This window comes from Setaria viridis, chromosome 9 (genome assembly GCF_005286985.2).
Source record: "Setaria viridis chromosome 9, Setaria_viridis_v4.0, whole genome shotgun sequence".
Classification (NCBI taxonomy): Eukaryota; Viridiplantae; Streptophyta; class Magnoliopsida; order Poales; family Poaceae; genus Setaria; species Setaria viridis.
The window spans coordinates 52525181-52547582 of record NC_048271.2 but is presented as its reverse complement, the minus strand read 5'-3'; the positions used below and the strand labels follow the sequence as shown (position 1 = coordinate 52547582).

The 22402-nt window shown below is 45.3% G+C and overlaps 6 protein-coding genes across 6 annotated transcripts; 3 read left to right on the top strand and 3 right to left on the bottom strand.

The window, feature by feature from the left end:
* Window positions 1-202: 202 nt before the first annotated feature.
* LOC117835887 (uncharacterized) lies at window positions 203-2176 on the bottom strand. The gene is made up of 7 exons (XM_034715209.2): window positions 1841-2176; window positions 1709-1748; window positions 1512-1582; window positions 967-1061; window positions 728-795; window positions 525-635; window positions 203-438 (listed from the first exon to the last, which is right to left on the bottom strand). The coding sequence occupies exons 1-7, from the start codon at window positions 2031-2033 to the stop codon at window positions 297-299; spliced, it is 720 nt and encodes a 239-aa protein (XP_034571100.1). The 5' UTR covers window positions 2034-2176; the 3' UTR covers window positions 203-296.
* Window positions 2177-3579: 1403 nt separating this feature from the next.
* LOC117835888 (uncharacterized) lies at window positions 3580-4293 on the bottom strand. Its single transcript, XM_034715210.2, has one exon. It carries the CDS (start codon window positions 4133-4135, stop codon window positions 3812-3814), a length of 324 nt encoding a protein of 107 aa, XP_034571101.1. The 5' UTR covers window positions 4136-4293; the 3' UTR covers window positions 3580-3811.
* Window positions 4294-7029: 2736 nt separating this feature from the next.
* On the top strand, window positions 7030-10205 carry LOC117835989 (GCN5-related N-acetyltransferase 6, chloroplastic). The gene is made up of 9 exons (XM_034715334.2): window positions 7030-7358; window positions 7968-8235; window positions 8459-8511; window positions 8626-8662; window positions 8891-8956; window positions 9180-9278; window positions 9353-9512; window positions 9593-9669; window positions 9762-10205. Exons 1-9 carry the CDS (start codon window positions 7261-7263, stop codon window positions 9822-9824), a joined length of 921 nt encoding a protein of 306 aa, XP_034571225.1. The 5' UTR covers window positions 7030-7260; the 3' UTR covers window positions 9825-10205.
* A 517-nt stretch (window positions 10206-10722) lies between these two features.
* LOC117835988 (E3 ubiquitin-protein ligase SPL2) lies at window positions 10723-14273 on the top strand. The gene is made up of 7 exons (XM_034715333.2): window positions 10723-11094; window positions 11709-11810; window positions 11897-12067; window positions 12167-12291; window positions 12471-12590; window positions 12794-13077; window positions 13977-14273. Exons 1-6 carry the CDS (start codon window positions 10777-10779, stop codon window positions 13074-13076), a joined length of 1119 nt encoding a protein of 372 aa, XP_034571224.1. The 5' UTR covers window positions 10723-10776; the 3' UTR covers window position 13077; window positions 13977-14273.
* A 134-nt stretch (window positions 14274-14407) lies between these two features.
* LOC117835990 (uncharacterized) lies at window positions 14408-15741 on the top strand. The gene has a single exon (XM_034715335.2). It carries the CDS (start codon window positions 14873-14875, stop codon window positions 15527-15529), a length of 657 nt encoding a protein of 218 aa, XP_034571226.1. The 5' UTR covers window positions 14408-14872; the 3' UTR covers window positions 15530-15741.
* Window position 15742: 1 nt separating this feature from the next.
* LOC117835987 (copper-transporting ATPase PAA2, chloroplastic) lies at window positions 15743-22104 on the bottom strand. The gene is made up of 17 exons (XM_034715332.2): window positions 21116-22104; window positions 20923-21000; window positions 20579-20676; window positions 20449-20502; window positions 20102-20188; window positions 19738-19902; window positions 19540-19650; window positions 18992-19060; window positions 18792-18901; window positions 18587-18692; window positions 18276-18342; window positions 17980-18059; window positions 17423-17877; window positions 16987-17161; window positions 16550-16681; window positions 16317-16467; window positions 15743-16228 (listed from the first exon to the last, which is right to left on the bottom strand). Exons 1-17 carry the CDS (start codon window positions 21768-21770, stop codon window positions 16110-16112), a joined length of 2712 nt encoding a protein of 903 aa, XP_034571223.1. The 5' UTR covers window positions 21771-22104; the 3' UTR covers window positions 15743-16109.
* Between the last annotated feature and the right edge of the window lie 298 nt (window positions 22105-22402).

Below are 22402 nucleotides of genomic sequence, written 5' to 3'. Positions count from 1 at the left end.
AGTGCAAGGGCCGGCGCCTGGCAGGCTGGCAGGCAAATCAGCTTCATTTGATTCCATTTTTATTCAATTTGATTTGGTGACGGACGTGAACTAAAGCTACTAGGAGTGTAAATTTGCTGTTTTCTAGCCTGACAACTGGCGTGGCTCGAGGTATGAAGTAGTATAAACGTAAGGAAGTAAGTATTGCAGAAAGACAGTGATGTGCCAAAACTTTTCCTTCATTTCACTCTACAATATAGTCACGTTGTCAGACGTTACTAGTTAGTACATGAGGTTGACCTTAACAAAATTTAGCCTTAAAGAATATCCTCCAACTGTTTGAGCTTGGGATCCAACACGGTAGCATTTTCCTCGATATAATCATCTGCCGGAGTCCGGTATGCATCAGCAATCGCCTTTCCTTTATCCAGGACTGCAGATGGCACAGTTTGCAAGAGACTGGAAAGGCAGAAAAAAAGGGGTGAGATGTGAGTGATGATCCCTATTGATTACAAGATGTAGAAGGGCTTTTCATTTGCTAATACTTGTCTAATGCTCCAAGGGCGACAGTGATCTTGCTCCTCATGGTTTCAACGGATGCTGAGGGGTCATTCCGTGATGCATGTAGTAGCAGCGAGTCGAGATCTTCCAATGCTCTAGGAAATCATAGGCAACAAATCTCACAACCTCTCACAGTTTATTCAGAGAAGAAGTGCATTCAGGAAAAAAGAACAAGAATTATCTTTACCGTAAGCATTCGTCCACAGCGTCCGATGCAGCTTTGCCTTGACCATTGCTGGAAGCATATTGTGCCACCTGCAATTAAGTTTTTTCGTCACATGAATTCAGTTGGCATCATTTGGAATCAATAAATTGCACTATGGTGTACAGATGTTCTGTCAAGATATCAGCCCATCACCTTGGGCATGAAAGAACATGAATGGTTTATGATGATCTTGACTAACATTCACCAGAATAGAAACTTACTGCCCGAATGTTGATACGTAGAGATGATGCTGGTCCAGAGCGAAGTAATGATCTGGTCTCATCGTACCTTGGTTTCTCAAATTCTAAGGATTTCTCTGCAATGAATCATATATAGGAGAATCTCTCATGCATAGGTCGTATCATTTTAAATAACCTACTAAGATATTGGCAGACTTAATAAAAGTTAAACAAACGCAGAAGTATTTTTTTGAGTCAAAATAAATGTGCTCCCAATTTTAGTGGCAAATAAGAATGGTCTGCTTGTGTCAAGTTTCAACAGATCATTTGCACTATGAGAAACATTCAAGCAGATAAACAATCCCTGATGGGAAATTGAAATACTCGAAAGAGGAGACTTGTGTGACTGAATAGAGCTCGTATGTATGTGCTGACGGTTGTGCAAAAGATTCTGAACTTTCGTGTCAATGGTTGAGTGTAGTTTAATTTGGCTCCATGCACTTATTGTGCATCAGTCAAGGTTGCCAAAGTGCTAGTTAAGACGATATCTGGGATACTGATTACCCTACTTATCAGTTGTGAATTACCTAGATCAACGAACTGGTCTATCGTCAGCAGCACAGCCGGAACGTAGGTCTCCAGAGGCTCCAGCTTCTTCCTGGCAGATGCAATTCAAGGACAGCAAGAGGCAATGAGGCGTTCTGCAAATCTAATGTCAAAGACAGTGTGCAGCAATCCAATGCAAAATTTCCACGGTGAGAAAAGGGACACGGTTAGTTATTACCTCTTGACGTACTTGTCCAATGGACTGGCCGCGTCTGCCCCTGAAACAATTGGCAGTTCAGAGTTCAGACAAGCAAATCAGCCACACATGACACACCCGCACGGAACACATGAAATTGAATGGAGTACTCACGTCCGGCAGTAGTGGCGAGCCATGCGGCGACGCCGGCCAGGGAGACGGCGCGGCGGCCGACGCCGTCCGACGTCGGCGGGAGAGCGGCGGCCGTGATTACTTGGCAGCATCGGCGCCGGCGCGGCCGAGGCGGGGACGGGCAGACGTGAAGGTGAAGCCCGGCGGAGGTGGTGGGGAGGAGCGAGGAGGACATCTTTGGAGGAGGCGGCGGAGTGAGCTGCTGGGAACGGGCGCGCGACGGCGCGAGGCAATGCTGCTTGCGGCGGGCAGCGACCGCCGCGGTCAGTTGATTAGTTGGGTTCGTTGGCTCGGCGCTTCGAGCGACGCGATTGCACGAGAGCCACTGGTTCCGTGCCCCGCGAGCAATTTCTAGCGCCAGAGCCCAAGGGCCCGCCACGCGGGAACAGATTGACGTGGGCTCTCTTTTGCCAGTAGCGGAGCGAGAGGCTGAAGAAGGCTGAAGCGCACGTTGACCAATGGAAGAAAAAGTCCATCGTTCAAAAAAGAACGAACGATTTAAAAAAAAGGAAATGTACGTGGTCACTAGCATAAGTCCATGCAAAACTCAAAGAGTGGCAAAACTCTATAAATCCTCGGGATCCATACTCTACTTTCAAAAGTTTGTCCTCCCTTCATTTTCCGCTCATTCGCGTACTGTTTCCCGGCTGACCAAATACTACCGTACTAGGGAGACTTTTAGGTTCACTTAAACTTTCAGAGTCAACGCCCCGTTCTTTTAATTTTTTATTAAAAATGGCCGCTTCATGTAACCAATTACACATTAATTTGACATGTGACCAACAACTACACATCATTCGGACACACCCAATGATTCGTACTAATACAGTAGTACTCCTCCGATCCTGTTTTTTTTTTTTTGAGAATTCTTTTTTTTAGACTACGGCAGGCAAGTAGCCGGCTTGAACTTTGTATTAATATGCCAGGTTGTTGCATATAGGATTTGTGAAGGAGGGGGGTGAGGGGGAAACATAGCTAAGTGAGATTACATATTGATGAGCTCCACATCCTGAGGTAGATAGCATCTTGCTGGTTCCTTGCTCGATGAACCCAGAGTTCAACGTCTGTCACAATAGCAAGGAGGCAGTGCTTCTGTGGAACACCAAGTCGTTCCTCCTTTTCCAAATGGTCCAGGCGATGGCCGTGACAATGGTGGAGCGTGCTTTGAAGGAAGCGTCGTCGGGGAACTGTGGTATATGCCAGAGGTCGCGGAAGGACGCCAAGTGTGGGGCAGTCCCAGCCAATGACGCGCCAGATGATGCGGCTCACCTAGCTCCCTGCCAACACCTGAAGCATAGAAGCATTGAAACCATCGTTGCCACTTGGTCGATGGCGGCTGGTGCAGCTTTGCACTCCTCCTGTACCTGTATGTGTGTCAGTGGAGCACCAGTTGCGACTGATCAGACCGCAGGGATCGACATCAGCGCAGCAGCAGTAATACGATGAGTGCGTATCGTTTGATCGGAGGGACGAGCACGAAGTCCGAATGGCTAATGATGATGATAAGTTGATGACACTCGAGATCACGACGCGCGCGCTGGGTTCCGGTTGCCAGCGGCGAGAGAAGCCGAGGCCACGGGCTGACTGCCGAGCAGAGCAAGCTGCGGCGGCATGTTGCAATCGGCGCCCCGCGCACGGGTCCGGCATCATGGCAATCGTCTCTTTGCCGCCAAGGACCTCCGCGCCAGTGTCAAATCTTTCTTCGCTTTGGCACCGGAAGCTTGGTAACATCATAATCATCTCAGGTTACGCACTTCTTTTCAAGAGAGAGCGTAGCAGAAGCAAATTTTTACATGCGTATGTAGAGCCCGAACAAAGGCCAATACATGACTTGCTCAGGAGCCAAGATCACGGATACACTTGTGTGGCACAGCATGCGGTTCCGATCCTGACGCACCCCTCCGAACAAAAAAAAACCCCGAGCGAGAGACCACGGCGGCGGTGACCGATGAGCTAGCTGCTGAACAGGGAGGCCTTACACTTGAGCACGAAGCCGAGCAGCATGAGCATGGCCAGGAGGCCGCCGGAGGACCCCCACACGCGGTGGATCCAGTAGGGGTCGAACCTGACGACGCGCCGGTCCATGAAGCACGTCACGTTGATGGCCAGGATGAGCGTCACCAGCAGCGCCGGCAGCCACAGCGCCGACCCGGCGCCCTCCTCCTCATCATCATCGCTCTCCGCCGCCGGCCTCCGGTCGATGTACAGCGGCGACAGCACGGCCAGCACCGCCACCACCACGCACACCAGCTTCTCCGTGGAGGAAGACCTCCCCATGGCGAGCCGGTGAAGCCTGCCGCTGCGTCTCTGAAACTCTGAAGGCTATGTCTGTAGTGTGGCTTGGTTTCTTCAGAATATATCTCGAAGCTAACTGTTTGGCGGCCGAACCAATCTTCAGAGCCAAGGAGAGAAGGAACCTTTCGATCGATATATCTATCGCCAAAACTTTTGACTAGCTACCCACTGATTCCCTTCATGCAAAGGAACATGTTCAGATTGTCCTGCATTATCATCCAAGGATTGGTGGTGGGCATTGGACCGTGACGTAAAGGAGATTCTTCAGAGCTAGTGAGCACGGAATCAGATGCCGGGAGGATAAAGAGGGCTCAACAGCCAAGTCTCTCAATGTAGTGTGGCTACGGCCTACTACTACGGACGTTGCAGGAGGATCGAATTCGAATCGGACGGTTTGATCATGTTGCTGGAAATAAAGAAAGAGTAAAATTATCTCTATGATCGTGCGATCATATCATGCTGAACTTTATCGTTCTGGAAGCTGCAAAGCAGCAGCAATTCGACGTCATAGGTTCCGCGGGATTAGTACAGCGGATTTAGGAATCCGTACGGCGGCATGAGGATGCTTACGCGTGTTGGCGACTTGGCATTAGGGCAAGAAGTGGTAAAAGCAGGAGCATCACTTTTATCTTATCTGCTCGTTTGCTGTTTGGGGATGAGTAAACAAGCGTGAGGATTAAGGTTGGTATCCCAGTACGATTGGGTTGGTTTCTTATGAAATGGGAAGGCAAGCAGCTATGGAAAGCAAGTATGAGATGACGACTTCCTGAAAAAGAAGCGAAGGTGTGTCAAAGTCCTACAAGCTAGCTTAACGTGCTGCAGGAGGTACTTAACTGAGGTCCGCAAGCATTTGTGTGTGTGAGAGAGAGATTTTGATACTCGGGACTCAAACTACGTGCGGTCGCCGTGGGTGAGCTGATTCCCAACGTCACACGTTGACAGCTCCCATGGCAATAAAGCGAAAACACGTGTTCGTATATGAACATAGCCCTCTTTGGTTTCACGACCAAAATTTGCTAATGTCTACTTTGCCAAAATTTGATGGCGAGTTCAAAAAAACATTTCGCTTGTGAACAAACAAACTATAAAATTTTCATAAGTTCTGGCAAGCAATTTAGGAATCGAACCCACATTTTCATAAGTTTTATCAACATGAAAATCCAATTTTTCAAAGTTTTTTGAATTTATGTAAATCGACCTCACAATTTTGGAGACATACTACAATCCAGTGATTCACTTATTCACTCAAATAATCCAGTGCCCCTCCCCTAATGATGCAACGAGCCTTTAGAAGCTTGCTAATTACAACGTAAGTATTGTTCATTTAGGTCTTCTAGTGATAATGTTTTTCTAGGCCGTATCTTCTAACACCTATAAGGGTATCACTAACCTTTAGTGTTGGGGAGTGTTGATTACCACCAAATAGATTGAGTTCAGATGATTTTCCGATAGTATCGTGTTTCACAATCTTTTATATGATTATATGCATACATTATGCTATAAAAAGATGAAGATACCCAATTTATTCCTGTTTTGACCATTTGTTGATATCATTAAAATATTTTATCCGTTCTAAATTAAAGTGCAGACAAATGCTATTATTCTCTATACAGTTTTTCATGATACCACTATTGTCTATCGCTTTGGCTTTGCCTGCCCCCCAGTTTGATCATGAGCATTGCCCCTACATGCTATGCTACTATGCTACCACGCACACAAAAAGTGCCTCCAATAGCACATAACAAAAATCACCATGTGAAGTTGCAAGAGTCACGGGTCCAACACATAAATAGTAGCACCAGCAACATTTATACATCAATTTCACTTTTTTTCCTCCTCGTTGCATAAGCTTCCATTCCACTTGTCATGATGTTAGAAGTTTGCATGGTCTACTTATCTATATTTTATTGTCTGAATGCGATATCATGCATTGCTAGGAGTTTAGGTAGCACCATGTACGTTCTCTTATATATGCGCGTGGATCAAAATTACTCGTACATATTTGTAAACGAAGGGAAGTATTATTGAGAGCCAATATAAGGCCATGTTTAGTTACCCCCAACTCCCAACTTTGATACTATGCAAAAAGAAGATTTCCCATCACATCAAACTTGCGGTACGTGCATGGAGTACTAAATGTAGACGAAATTAAAAACTAATTGTACAGTTTTGTTGTACTTTGCGAGACGAATGTTTTGAGCCTAATTAGTCAATATTTGGACAATAATTCACAAATACAAACGAAACGCTACAGTGTGCTACAGTGCTGGCACAGTAATTTTGCATCTCCTAAATACGCTGAAAACTTTTCTTGACCCTTGTTTACTTCCCAAGTTGGGAGGTGCCAAATTGACATTTTGCCATAAATGCGACACTGTAGCGTTTCGTTTGTATTTGTGAATTATTGTCCAAATATTGACTAATTAGGCTCAAAAGATTCGTCTCGCAAAGTACAACAAAACTGTGCAATTAGTTTTTGATTTCATCTACATTTAGTACTCAATGCATGTACCGCAAGTTTGATGTGATGGGGAATCTTCTTTTTTATAGTGTCAAAGTTGGGAGTTTGGAGGGAAGTAAACAAGGGGATGAATACATTTTGCTACCTGTGAATTGTCGTACGGAGTACACTGAAAATTTATCCATATCTGGTAACACATGGCCCATCGTTTAGCCCAATCATGTAGCCAGCCTAGCCGCCGTATGGAAGTCGGCGGGACCAGAGCGAGCGTGACTGGACTGGGGCGCGTGCGGACGAAGCCTCGCCCTGTATGGAAAATTGGGAAGTGGCCATCCGCCCATCCGCCTCCGGCGAAACACGGCCATCAAACCACACCCGGCAGGCCCACAGATCAGGGCGAAGCGGATAGAGGAAAAAGAAACAGAAAAGGAAAAAAAATAGAGGAGTGGGAGGGAGACGCGGCCTGGAGGCAGGCAGGTAGACCACGCCGCGCGTCGGCATTTCCCCTCCCGTCCCCGCCGCCACTCCTGGCTCCTCCGTCCCATTCGCCACCGACCCGCGCTACCTGCCTCTTGTCTCGCGGACTCCAGGGCTGGTGCTGGCGTGCTGCCTCCACGTGTTCCCCGCGGGGGCTGCTGCCGCGACCATGGCAACCGGCGCCGTCACGCCGCCGCCCCTGGCCGCCGCGCGGCGTGGCATCCGTGGCCGGGGAGTCCTCCACCGGCGCCTCGCCGCCTCGCCTATGTGAGCGCTTCCTTCGGTTATTGTTGTGATTCGGTTAATTCTGTCTCTGGTTGCGGTTGCCAGAGGAATTTCCTGGTCTTAGTTGCTGATTGCAGTGAAGGAAAGGGAGATTCCTGTCGGGTCAAGTTAGAAAGGAATCAGGAGAATATTAGGGAATCGTTTGAGTATTTGTTAGTCAGATTGCGTTATGCTAGCTAGATTTTCATGACTAACCGATCAGTCCAATGCACGATCACAACTGCTATTGCTATCGTCCCTTTTTTGAAAATTTGGCTGGTACTGGTTTATTGTGCTGATCCTCATGACACGTGTTCCTTCAATCAACCAGAAGCAGAAACATAATATACTGTGGTGCTCTTTTTTTTTGTGTGTGGAAAGAACAGAGAAAATGTAATAAAGATGTCCATTGTGGTTCTAATAAACATACAAAATGAAGAGAATGGTCTTATGTGTTTTTGGTGATACTTATGACTAATTGGTATGGTGAAGTTAGAATGGGATACTGAACATTACTAATGATAGTCATAGAGCTAGGGTTGAGCATATCGTTCGTAGATCTTACGCCTGTTGTTCCTGTATTTTTCACGCACGGTCATTTCTTTCTCCCAGGAAAGATGAACCTGTGATTTCCACAAATGGCGGAAATGAGGAAACGGTCACTGACAGCCTCAATGTTGCCAGAGGATTGTCTCACCCTGGGCTTTCATCAAGTTTATCCAATAAGGCATCAGTGGTCCCAACTCCTTTGCTTCCTAACGAACCATCTGATCTCCGGTTCAATCGTCTTCGACCCTCAATTGATGAAAGTGATTGCAAATACAAAAGATTATTTGGCTGCTATGTTGCTCGTGAGGCTTTAATCGATGAGGAATACTGGGTATTGCTCTTTCTAGAACATATTAGACATTGGTTCTGATTAGCAGACATAGCTTCCACATGTATTTGCATTGGGCTGATTGCTAACTATTGATTACTAATGATAGTGACTGCAAGCTATTTAATGCTTGCATAACGACACCTTTTATTCAGTGACATGGAATTACATTTTACTCTACCACTATGCCTTACAAGTTACATCCCTCCTTACTAATGATTGGTAGATCGCTGCATGGTTAAGAGCAGAAGATCACTATGAAGATCAGTCAGGCAACCGGTAAGTCTTTTACTTTCAAGAGAAAACTGTTGCATTCTCTTCCTTATTGTACTGCTATATGTTTACTGTTAGCATGGTCCTTACAGCTACTTTATCATTATTTTTTTCCTGCAGCTATGTCGAAAGCTTTAAAAGAAAGTTTGCATCACAGGTAATTGCGTGAACAACTTAGTCATCTTTTTTATGTGCTTAAACACAACTAAGATAAAATGCACACCTTATTTCTAAAAGGTGAATGTTAAGAAATTATAATGACCACTGTTCAAATAGCTTTCTTTAGGCCATTATGTAAATTGTTCTAATTAATTTGTCATATGCTGATCATTCAATAGTTCCTTTTCTGGTTCACATGTAAACAAAGTTTGTCATTTCATTGCAGGAATTTCATGCATTAAAGAAGCGATGCAGCAAACAGCATGGAGAAAAGTATATATGTTTTGTTGCGGTATGAGATAAAAAGTTCTGCTATTTGTTCATCAAATTTGTTAGTAGATCTTGATTCCAGCATGCTTGGTTCATAAAATATGTTCCAGGGAATGATGAATAATCAAAATTAGCTCTCTTACAATTGGCTAATGATTCGTGAAAGCTTAATTGTCCAATTATTTCAGTTTACATTCCATTAAAGCTGTTTTACTGATATTTTCATCATATGATTAATATTGCAGGTGAAGAATGATGACCTGAGGCGGACTGTCCTGAATAGCGTTGTTGGTACCTTAGATGTATGTGTAAGGCATCCTCTACACGGAGAGAAATTTCCTGAGGTGGGGTATGATAGCATATTTATTATGTTTTTATGCTGCTGTCTCTAGAAGTTACATCTATAAGTTATTCACAGGAGCCTGGAAGTGGAAGGTCATCTCTTCACTGTAGAATCTATCAGCCAGATCAGCCAAAATTTGGGTATTTAACAAATGTATGCGTTGCTAAATATGCAAGGCGTCAAGGGATCGCCAGCAACATGTTGTTGTTGGCCATAGATGCTGCAAGACTCAATGGTAACAACAATGACCTATTCCGGATTAGCATGCCCTAGATGATAATGCATGATCCACTGATATCCTCAACCCTATTCCAGGTGCTGAAAATATTTACATTCATGTGCATAAAGATAATTTACCAGCGTGGAGGCTCTATAATCAGATAGGATTCAAGGTATACGCCTTATTTGTTTTTTCTTGAATCCTGAAAATTTTGTTAAGTTACAGAAGTCTAAATTGAATAACACCAACTGTTTTTACTTGTAGATGGTTGACCAGGATGGTGCTCGTCATTCATCAGATCTGTGCTTACTCTCCTTCAGTTCATAGGTCTAGCTGACTAGGATAGGAATAGAAGGACATGCTCTCACCAGTTCCATCTTGCTGCGCAGAGAAATGCCACTGGTCCTCGTGATTTGGAAAAGCAGGAGGGTGTGTGCCAACGATACCTTTACCATCTTGTACATGATGAAAGTTGTTTTCATAAGTTTCTGAGTTTCGAGATTGTCACTAGATCGGTGACAGTTCTGATGCCCCAGAATGTTGTGGTATCTGAATACTTCAAAAGGCTTCTGTCATTGTATAGTTTCCGGAGCCTTTTTTTTTTCCTTTTTTTTTCTTTTTGAGGTTGAAGCCTGCAAATGTTGTAGGTTGTTCCTGTGACACTGCAATGAAAATACAGTCTTGGCCTCTTGGGCACGGGGCACCTGATACCGTATCTGTGCTCTTGTTGCTGATGATACAATTGTCAGGTAATTGATCACCAAATGGACATCAATGAAAGCACTGCCGATAATCAAAATTCAAGATGGTATATACTATACTATATAAACCGAACCTTGCAGTTCCAGTGAGATGTGAGGTTTCTCTACTTGTCTGGAGCTGTGCCGAGTTCTTGTATCCTGGTAGGATTACAAAAAAAAAAGGAAAAAAAGAAAAGAAGATACTATGAATCCCTGGTACATTGTACGTGTTCGTGAAATCGAGAGTTTGACCGATTTGCAGGCGGTAATTGGCCCTATTCAACGGCCTACTTATATTTTTTCTCTGAAAATTCACAAATTTGAATCGAATTCGTACTCATGATGAAGAACGACTTTAACCTCGAAGGTTCCAAAGCCATACATTATTGTACTATACGTGTGGTTTTATTATACACGGCTGAGAACCAGCCTTATCTCCGGCTCGAACCCGAACCGACCCGCACCGCACCACGTGAACAAGACAAGAAGTCGCGTCGCCGGCGGAAGGCGACCCGACCCAACACAACCCAGCCACAGCCATGTCGGCGCGTGACCGCGAGACGGCCGAGGCGCTGGTGCGCCTCGCCGCGTCGCTGGACGGGGCGGTGCTCGGCCTCGGCACGGCGGCCGTCGCCGTCGCGTCGTGGGTCAAGTACCTCGCCGTCTCGGGGCAGCTGCGCCTTGTCGCCTCCGCGGCGACGGCCTCCATCGCCGACCTCCGCTCCCTCCTCCCTGGAGACGGCGGCGAGCCGCGGGTCGCGGCGGTGCGGGGCTACGTGCGCCCCAAGCCGGGGGGCAACATCCTCCGCGTCCCGTGGTCCGGGGAGCACGGCGTCGTCACCAAGCACACCCAGATGGTGAGTCGCGCCGTTGCATCCATTGATTAGATTAGGGTTTATGCCCTTAGGCGATAAGGATGCTTAGGTGCTAATTTTGTTTTTTGTCTTAAAAACACCCTTCAAGGATTGGGTGTGCTTTCGTGGATAATAAGCCGATGCATGGGGGCGATTTGACCATTGGAGCGGTCATGATACTCTGTTTTAGTGTAATTTCTGCAGCGCGAATTAGGTAGATGTCTCGAATTATTGTACGAATCTTAAACGCAGAGACCCCCCGTCTGTAATGCTATTAGCTTTGGCTACCATTAGGTGTAGTTTCCAGGAGTTAGAAGATAAGTTGGGAGTTTTACAACTCCCATCTGCCAGAATGTGTACTTTGGCTAATATTTGCTAATTTGCTAATTCCCCGATTGGCTTGTGTGTTCCAATCTCTGTGATTTGAGAATAGTTAAGAAAGCTTTGAGAACACCAAGTCTTTATATAAGTATCTGAGGTTTAAAGCTTCTTTAGAAAACCATTGAGAAGAATACTTAACCTTTTTTCCCTTGTTATTTAAATACACATATTATGCCTGTTTATTCTTCCTCTATGTTGATGTCTAATCAGTGTTAGGTGATCTTGTACTTATGTAGTGCTTGTTCACGGAATGGAGAGGCATCTTTGGATGGACCTTTGATCTGCATGCTCTTCTTTTCAGATCATGGAAAGAGCAGATTGTAACATATTTTAGATCGGTATTCCATCTGCACTCAATACTCATACACTGTTGTTACTAGGATCACTTTTACCTCAATTTTGACAATTCTTCTCTTTTCGCAAGGTTCCGTTTGTTCTTGCTAGTTCTGAGATTGGAAACCCTATTGGGATGGTTTACATCGATGTAGAGAAGGCGGCCCAACCATTACCTCTTACAACTGTGTTTCATAAACTTATCCCAATCGAGACGACTCCTTACACATTGTTTCAAACTATCATTGGCAATGGCTATCCTGTAAGTTCTCTCGATTACTAGATCGAGAACGAATACTAGTCTGTGCAATACTCAGCCCTGGAATTTATCTCTTAAGCTGTCTCATTGTTTATTCTATAGATCGCATTATTGGATGAAGAAAAGATACTACCTATTGGAAAGGAACTTACAGCAATAGGACTATGTCGAGCAAATGACGAAGGAAGTGTTGAGATCAGCTCGTGCCCAGAGCTCCCCTTTTTCTTGTAAGATGTTATGTGACCATATGTTTTTGCATTCTTTCTTTCTTGATGACGCCAAGCACCATGTTTTCCAGAAGTGTTCATGTCTAAGAAATTCCTCATGAATAAGGGAAGACGGACATGCACAGTGAGGTATTCTCTTGGTGCAGTTCCAAGCTTTTTAATGCTTTGCCTTTACTCAGATCTGAGCTGACCAAGGATGAGATGCAAGCTCAGCTGGCTTCGCGTGCTAGGATACTCTTTTGGGGTAGTGTTGTTTTGGGAACCTTGTCGGTTTGCTTAGTGGGGCATGCCATTTACAGGTAATTGTCATGAACTCATTGTTCAAAACAATGTACTGAGATACTTTGAAAATTCTTGCGTTCATCTATAAAATTATGTCATTTTCTCTATCACTTGAGTTATGCTGATTGATACTTGATTAGTTCTAGAGACCATCCTTTTGAGCAATTTCGGTTTCTTGCAGTCCTATGTGTTTGATTATTTGAAGTTTGTAACGTTGCAGGGGCTGGAAGAGAATCAAACTGCGGAGAGAGGCTAGGCAAGCACAACAGTTATTTGAGGAGGGTGAAGACGCTATTCAAGAAGATGACTCCAGTGATGAAGAAGTAGGAGATGGGCAGCTATGTGTTGTGTGCTTAAGGAAGAGAAGGAAAGCAGCTTTTATTCCTTGTGGGCATCTTGTTTGCTGTTGCAAATGTGCATTAAGAATGGAACGTGAGACTGAACCATTGTGCCCTATGTGTCGGCAAGACATCAGATACATGATGAGGATTTATGACTCTTGAGGTACGTGTAAGACTTCCTTTGGTATTTTGAAGAGGGTGACTCGTTCTTTTTGTCTCAGTGCTTTTCTTTTAATAAATGACTGCATACTATTTGGGACTGATACATTGAGGCCATGTTTGGATCTTCGGGCTAAAGTTTACCCCTTGTCATGTCGGATGTTCGGATGCTAATTAGAAGGACTAAACATGAGCTAATTATAAAACTAATTGCAGAAGCACTAGGCTAATTCGCGAGACGAATCTATTAAGCCTAATTAATCCATCATTAGCAAATGGTTACTGTAGCACCACATTGTCAAATCATGGACTAATTAGGCTTAATAGATTCGTCTCACGAATTAGCCTCCATCTGTGCAATTAGTTTTGTAATTACCTTATATTTAATACTCTTAATTAGTATCAAACATCCGATGTGATAGGGGCTAAAGTTTAGCCCCTGGTATCCAAACGGGGCCTGAATAAAATTGCTACCCTGTTTTTCTTGGTTGCATTAAGTAAGGATAGATTTGGTTCGGGACGCGGACATGAAAACTCGACTTTACAAGGTCATGTGACAAGTGAACTAAATTGTGTTTGCTTTAATTGGCAGAAAAAGTCAGCACCTCTTCAATCTAGGAACAGTTTGTATTAAGTAAATAAATACCTTGCAACCATCTTGAATAGTGTGGTTGTTGCAGTGATTGTTCAAATTATGCTTAGGATGGATTCTGTCCGATGGCTGCCTATGCAGTGCTTGTACTATGGATTACCCTGAGTCACTCTGTGTTTATTAATCTCTTCACGGACGGAGCACATATTCCTATCCAATTTGGCTGATTTGCAAAAAAATCGAAGTAACATCTGCCACAAATATTGGAGTTAGAACTTTGGGAGCTGATTGGTTTGTTCTTATGATTGCAGGTCCCTTGCTGATAAAATCTGACACTAGCAGATCCTTTTACTAGCTCTCCCTGCAAACATGAGGAGCACAACTGCTTATCCTCCATGGCATTTCCCCAGTCTAGACTACTAGCTAACTGGCTACCATGGATTTGTGAATATATAATGTCTTAACCCTTCCAAATCATGCTCTTGGTCGCTTGGGACTCTAGCTTAGTTGAACTCACCAAGAATTACATGTCTTTTTGTTAGCATTGCACATATGTTTGCCCTTCATGTAAGCATTGAGTTGGCTGTAAAGTACTAAAGATTTGGCTATTTGTTGTCCTGTGATCTTCCACGTCTAGTGGTGAAATGTGTGGGTTGCAAAAATTTATGGTGCTCGTCCTGGATGGATAGCTTATCGCTATTATTTATCCTTATGGACCTAGCAATATTTGATTGATCACGATTCGCTCGCAGCTCCAAGGTAACGTGACACCGAATGGCCAGAGGGCGTGCGGATTGGTTCGTTTCGGTGACCAGGCTCGTATTAAACGTAGCGCAGAATAAACCATTCTTCTACAAGTCAGGCAAAGCTGCAAATGTCATCTACAAGTCTACCTAGATTCACAAACTTTCTTGTTTGAGTCGTTAGCTGCCTGGATGCTTTAAAATTTGAACGCCAGTGAGCCCAAAGAGAAGCCAAAGCTAGCTGTAGCGTCCAGGCTGATGGCAGAAGCGCTCTCCTCCACCACGGGGAACTGGAGAGCAGATACAGTAATCCCGCTCAACGGTCACTCCCGCTATGTATTTAAACCTCCCCCACGCGCCACGCCGTCCCCCTACTCTGCTCAGCTCAACGCCACCTCACTCGCTCGATCACTGTCGCAAGCACAGAGAACAAGCACACCGCGCCACACGAGTCACAAAGGCAAATGGCGTCGGCCGCCGGCAACTCGAGCCTGCGGAGCGGCTGCTCCCTCCCCAACCTCCTCGTCTGGCTTCTCAACCTCTCCCTCCTCGCCCTCGCCGCCGCGGCGCTCGGCCCGGTCCTCCTCCTCCTCCTCCGCCCGCGCCCGACGCCCTTCGGCTGGGCGCTCGTCTCCGTGCACGCCGCCACCCTGCTCTCCGCGCTCGCCGCGCTCGGCGCCCAGCTCACCACCCACCTCTGCCTCGCCACCGCCCACGCGGCGCTCGCGCTCGCCGCGCTGTCCGGCCACGCGCTGGCGTCCGCGGCCTTCCTCCTCCGCCGCGACCGTACCCTCGCGCTCCTCGGGTCCGCCAGGGACCGCCGGGAGCAGCTCGTGCTGACGTTCCTCGAGGAGGTGCTGCTGCTGGGCATGCTCCTGGCGCAGGCCGTGGCGCTGGCGGCCGCGTGCGTGGTGAGCCGGCGGTGGAAGCGGGAGTACCAGGCGGCCGAGACGGAGAAGGCGGCCGTCGCGAGGAAGAGGGGGAGGAAGATGGCGCGGGTGCAGGCGGAGTCGGCGGCGGCAGCGGAGGCAGGGGTGAAGGCCGTCGACGAGAAGGTGATGAGGAGCAGCAGTGGCAAGAAGGTGCATTGGGCCAACAACGACGGACTCGAAGAGTGCTAGAGAAACAAGGCAATTGGACGCAAGAAAGTAGAAGGATCAGTGATAATCTCATGTGTTATTGTTCACAGATATGATGGCCATTATAGTGTGGCCAGATGCAACTAGAGTTGCTATTTGTTCTTTGGGGTTACTATATGTACTAGTATGAGAGAGTAGTTCTGTTTACTTAACTTTCTTCCAGTGTGAAATAAAGCTTAGCTCGTTGCACACTGCTAGACCATGAACACTAATCATACATTCATAGGCCCCAGTGATCTCAGTTAATGAACAATAATCCAATTTGTTTACAAATTTACAATGATATGTTCGAGGGTTATGGCAAAGGCAATGGCTAACCTTATAGGCCTTCTGGGCGACTAGTATAGTTGCTACTCTAGTTGGCTATATAAACTGTACACGCACCAACATGCTACAACTGGCAAGAATTGCTTGCTACTAGTTTTAGTTCGACTAGTTTCAGGCTTTCAGCCCGTCTGTCTTGAGCCGGAGCTGGAAAACCAGTACCAGCGTCCTCTATCATCCAGCAGTACCATCTTGTGGTACTATCCTACGGCTGGGGGGTAAAACTGAACCGAACAATTTAATTTAATCTTGAACTCAAATCACTCTGCCGTTTCTCTGTGTTCTGGAACGACCCATGCAGCTGCAGAAGCAAAGAATTGCAGACAACAAAGATGGAGCTCAGGGCCATCAACCCCCCTGCACCATACACCACCAAGATAGTGTCATTATCAAAGCTGAACGCACAAATATTTGGGAGAGTATGGTAGTCCTGGATCAACATTACCTGAGAGAGATGGCGTCATGGCAAAATCAAATTGAGGCAGCAACACACCGGCGGCAATGGGAATGGCTACGATGTTATATGCCACTGCCCAGGCCAGATTTTGTTGAACTTTTGCCATAGTTGCTTTCGACAGGGATAGTGCATCTACAACCTGAGCACAGAGAATGTTCCTGATCACAATCCATACCATTTGAGTTCCTCTGATAAAATAATCATAAAGGGCAGAACCTTACCTGAGAAAGTCTGTTGCCTAACAGAACAACTGAAGCTGCATCAGAGGCAGCATTCTCTTTTGAATGAGTTCGCATAGCTATTCCAACATCTGCAGCTGCCAAAGACGGCGCATCATTTATTCCATCACCAACCTGGACAAGTAGTACAAGTCAATGCTGTTAGGAACCAATGCAGGTTAAAAATACATTAACAAATACTTTCTATTATCTCAATAATGTTAGCAAGCAACTTGAAACTACATTTTTTTTGTCATAAATGATGAGTTTGTCAGGCTTCTATTTTTGGAGCCCACAACACTTATTTTACCATAATTCAAAACAAGAGGGACAACTAGATAGAACAATTTTACGGTGCCCATTTTGGAGGTCTATGAATCACAAATGACTAGATAATTGCACTATGCATTATACATCAATAAAGCATCGAAATACATTACCATTGCAACTCTGTGCCCTTCCCCTTGCAAAGTTGATATAATGCTTGCTTTGTCCTGCGGAGTTAGGGAAGACTTTATGTTTTCGTTCCTGATTCCTACAATTCTTCCAATGCTTGTCACTGCTTCTTCCCTATCCCCTGATAGTAGAAATGTTGTAATGCTTTCCTGCTGCAACCTGATGATTAACAAGAGAAGACAAGTTTAATATGCTGCACTGCTTGAACTATACAGATAAGGCAGCAATAGTTGCAAAACTTGCATGATACTTCAAAAATAGCATTAGCAATATACAAGGATCTTTTTTTTTTCTCTCGAGCACGCAGGAATATACAAGGATCTAGCAGCAGCATTTCTGGCACCTCTGAGGATAATCCTATTAGATAAGAGAAATATATCTGTATACCATGGAAACACAGTTAAAATGAAAAGAAAGCACCTGTCCACGGTTAATTTTGCATCTTCTCGCAAAATATCTGATATAGCAATAGCACCTATAATTCCTTCTCCTTCACGACCAACATAAGCAATTGACTTCGATTGATTTGATGATGATGCTTCACTAGACAACATAAACTCCAGATGGTTTCTAAGATCTCTCAGTTCAGTTGGTGATGCTTTAGTTTCAAAACGGTTGTGTACCCAATCCAAAGTGCCTACTGCAACCAAACACCCATCTACTTCTGCCAAACAGCCAAATCCAGGCTCTGTAAGCTGACCACTTGTGATTGGAATATCCAACTTGAGCAGTTCAGCCTTGTTCATTATAGCATTTGCAATTGGGTGCAATGCTGTTTTCTCCACTGCAGCAGCGAGACGAAGAACCTCTGCCTCCTCATATGCCAGAGAAGCAATAGAAGTAACTACTGGTTTTCCTTCTGTAAGTGTCCCTGTCTAGAATTGGAATACTGTCATTGTTTGCAATAACAAAAGCGTAACTTTAAGAAATAATATTTTACCATGAAAAATAAAAATGATAAATGAAGACACGCATACCTTATCAAGCACAAGAGCATCTATTCCAGCCAAACGCTCTAAAACATCACCTCCTCTAATAAGTAATCCTCTTTTAGCTCCTAGTAAAAGGAAAAGGAAGTAACAGGAAGTTAGGACTTTGGACTAACAAAATATACAATCAGGAAAAGTTGCTTTACAGAAGTATAGTGAGCAACTGGATTTTAGAATAGTGAACCAAATTTGCTCATCAAAGAGTCTAAAAATGTAGCTAAATTCCTCATTGTTTGATCAAACATCAGAACAAATGGATTGAAACGGATAGTATAGAAAGTTACCCAGGGAAGTTCCTATTAAGATAGCTGTAGGTGTAGCTAATCCGAGTGCACAAGGGCAGGAAACAACCTGCAGGTTTAAGTTCACAAAATTAGCCCAAACAAACACTTCAGGAGTGGTTTTATGAAAGAAAACTATTCAACAGCTTTGCAATGAAATTTTAGGTCTTGCATGTGCAATGACCACACCATACTAAGGTTTACTCGTTAGTTGACAAATGGTGAAATTAATCAATGTGATAAGTTTCCAAGCATTAGGATGAAACGCTAAATTTTTTCTTCTGATAAAGAATAACTATAGCAGGACCACTTACTAGTACGTCAACAGCAAGCTTTATACTCAAAAGTAATGAATCCCCATCCGGGCCAGCAATATCATTCAGAAGAACCTCCGGAAATAAGTGTGTGCCAATGTAATACCTAAGGGAGGGAGAGGGTTAGAAAAGCAATATTTACTAGTCACAACAAGGTTTTCATGTATATTTCATTGAATAGAAGAAAATAAAAATAAGAGCACACCAGAAGGAAAAGGTTGCCGCAGCCAATGTCATAACAGTATACACAAATGGTCCTGCAATGGAATCTGCGAGTCTTTGAACAGGAGCTTCACGTGCTTGGGCATCCTCAACCTGTTCGAGGATAAAACATATACAGTCAAACATCCTTTCCCCCATTCGTTTTACTGCCAACAGCAAAGGACAAAGGGTGTGTTTCACAACCATGCGGACTATCTTAGCAATTGTTGATGACGGTCCAGTACATGTTGCTCTGATCTTTAGCGGCCCATCCTTCAAAACAGGTCAGATAATGGGTTGTTAGATTATCCAGATAAGAAGACTGAAAGGCATTGGAACTTATGAAGGTAGGGAAGTATCAAAGTTGAAGGGAGATAATGTACTGTGCAGAATTTTGTGAAGTGTATCTAATTAAAGCATCCTTTGGACATCAATCAAGACATGACGCAATGAGTGAAGAATTTATGAAAACTCCAGTGACAAGTAACTTTGAATTGATGAAATAAATATGGATGAGGAAAATACATGGCATAGAAGGCAACATTTTAAAGTAACGTTACATTTATTTTTTTAAGCACTGAAAACAAAGCTGATTAGAAACATCTTGTTTAATTACATAGCATGAAAATTGACCAAACTTTCAGGCAAGAAGTTATATTTTTTTTTAGAAAAGGGAATATGTATTAATATTCCAGCCTCTGTATCGATTGATACATGTAGCTGTCCATTATTACAAGAAGTTATATACATACCCAGTTCACAGTTCCTGCAAATACAGGAAGCCCTGTCTCCTTGGCTACAGGCAAGGATTCTCCGGTAAGCATTGATTCGTCAACAAAACTTGATCCACCAATGACATTGCCCTGCAAGAATGGGTGCCAGATGCTTCAATGGATTCGTCAGATAATACTAGCAAATAAGAAAAATGAAACTATGGAATGGCTCCATACATCTACAGGTATAGTTTCTCCTGGTAGGACCAGTATTGAGTCTCCAACACGGACATCATCAACAGGAACTTCAACTGTGATTGCATCAGAATTCAAAATAGTGTCTGAAGAAGGGTCATCACTTGATGAAGTAACAATTAACCTCGATTGAGGTGATAACAGTGACTGCCATAGAACACCAGACATCATTAGTTTTCAATGAACAATAATCTTGCATGAAAGGATATATGTCATTTCAAAACAATCATTTCTGTATAGGGTTCACGGAAAATGGAAGTAAAGATTATCCATGTTATCCGGCGCCTCCAGCAATGTAAGGTAAAAAAACTTGCTTCTCATTAGTTAGGTATAAATCAATACTTACAATGAGCTCATTCATATCGCTGGATGCCTTAAGCCTTGCACTTTCTTCAAGAGATCGTCCAAGAAGTACAAATCCAAGAAGCATGACCTGCATGCTACAAGAAAACTTTCTTTAACAAAATTTTGCCATGCAAAGCAGAACTCACAAGTCAACTGTTACTCAATCAACTACCAAGTTGGTTTGATAATGTGTGAAAAGCAAATTAAGTTTCTAAGTTCAGTGAATTGACACAGGTTTCATCAAAAGTATTGCAAGATCCAAGAGTAAAGCAACAGTAATCATAAAAAAACAAGAGCCAAAGATAAAAGTTGCAATTCAATTAATAGGAATTAAAAAAATTGACTCACCGGTTCGTCAAAAAAGGTTGAATTCCACTCCAACTCAGGGTTCAGCAAGGACATCTTAAGAAATGAAAAGCTAAATCAGCATATACATATATGGCTGGACAGAAAAGTTGAGCACTACAGACCCACTTACTGCACTGATAGCAAATGCAGCTGCAGAGCCGAATCCTACTAGAGAGTTCATGTTGGGGGAACCTTGCTTGAATGCTCTGAAGCCATCAAACAGTATATCTGGAGGCGCATTGAAATGATGTGAGGAAGGGAGAATGGAATAACTGGGGAAGCAAAGGTGCTGAAAATGTGATAAGTTTCATTCAACTTCAGTTTTGATTCTTAATTCTGAGAAATCGGCGCTGTTGAGATTCCTAACATTTTAACTTATGTGAAATTGATTGCATATAGAAAAACTAGTAGTCATTATCAGGTTGGTACACGATTAAACAAACAAATGAGGAAATGTGTTGGAGCCAATTATACCTCTTCCAGGCCCAAACAAAGCCGTGGTAGCAACGCCACATTTCACATATGAATTATGCAACAAATCCAAAAACGTTCCTGCACATGCACAGACCGATCGTAGGACACTTTCACGCCAAATCAAATTAAGCTTGACTTTTGCCTTAGCTGCAAAATCAGATCACGCTCTGATCTCTCATGGTTTCCAACTCACCATGGGCGACATGGATACCGAGCGAGTGGAGGATGTGGGAGGCGTGCGAGCCGCAGCAGAGCGCGACGAGCGTCCACGCGAACGCCACGCGCCCCCGGCTCCGCGCCAGGAGCTCCTCCTTCCTGGCCGCCATCTCCCTCCACTTGCGCGCGCTCTCCCCGGCCCCCGCGGCCGCGCCCCCTCGGCGCGCCGCGGCCGGGAACCCGCACTCGGTGAGCCTCGCCGCGAGCGCCTCCCCGGCACCGGGCGGCGCCGGCGCACGCAGCCGCACCGCCGCGGACTCGGCGAGGAGGTTGACGGCCGCTGTCTCCACCCGCGCGTCCGCCGCCAGGATTGCCCGCACCCGCGCCGCGCAGCCGCCGCACATCATGCCGCTCACGTCGAGCAGGACGGCGGAGCCGGCGCCGCCGCCGGCTCCCTCATCCTCCGCCGCCGCGTCGACCGCGCTCGAGGCGGATGGCGGGTCGGCCGTGGCGCGGGTAAGGCCAGCAGCTGGGCCGCGCGCGGGGAGGTGGATATGGAGGCGGCGCTGGGAGTGGGAGGTTGGTGCCGTGCGGCGGAAGTGAATCGGGGGGAGACGCTGCAGGGATAGAGGCCTACAGCCCGAAGCCGGAGGCCGCATGTGTAGGAGGGAGTAGGTGCCCGCGGTGGCCATGGAGAGGCCGGAATCAGAGCAGGAAGTGATCCACCGCTTAGCTTAGGGTCTGGCGCCGAGAAGGGAGGAGGCTGCCATGGGTGGGGCGCGCCCAGCTGTGGTGATGCGAGATGAGGAGGGGTGGTCAGTGGTGGTGGTGGTGGAAGCCGGAAGAGGGAGGTGGTGAACTGGTGGTTGCTGCGCGCCGGGATTTTCACTCGAAGAGGGAGGACGATGGCGACGCGTCGGACGGATTTCTTCTGGACATCAGCATTTCAGCCAGTTGGTGGCGAAGCTTTTGCCGTGATTGGGAGAGAGAGAGCTCTGCGGATCAAGGATCCGTATCGGTTGCACGCATTGAATAGAGGCGTAGAGCCAACTGCCAAGGAGTACTAGTGGTCACATGTTCTAGCTTCAGCAAAAGTCAATTTGGGTAGGCATTCCCACAATCCCAATCAATTGGCCTCCTACCAATATCAAATAGCATATCTAATTGATTTCACGTCTCATTTCCGTACCCCTTGCCCTAGATAGATTAGGCTTATCGTACACCGAGTCAACAGTATGCTCGATTTCTCTTGATAGAACTTGATCGGCCATCCCGTTATACATGGACACAGGGAGTAACCTAAAATTTGTGGGCACATTATCCA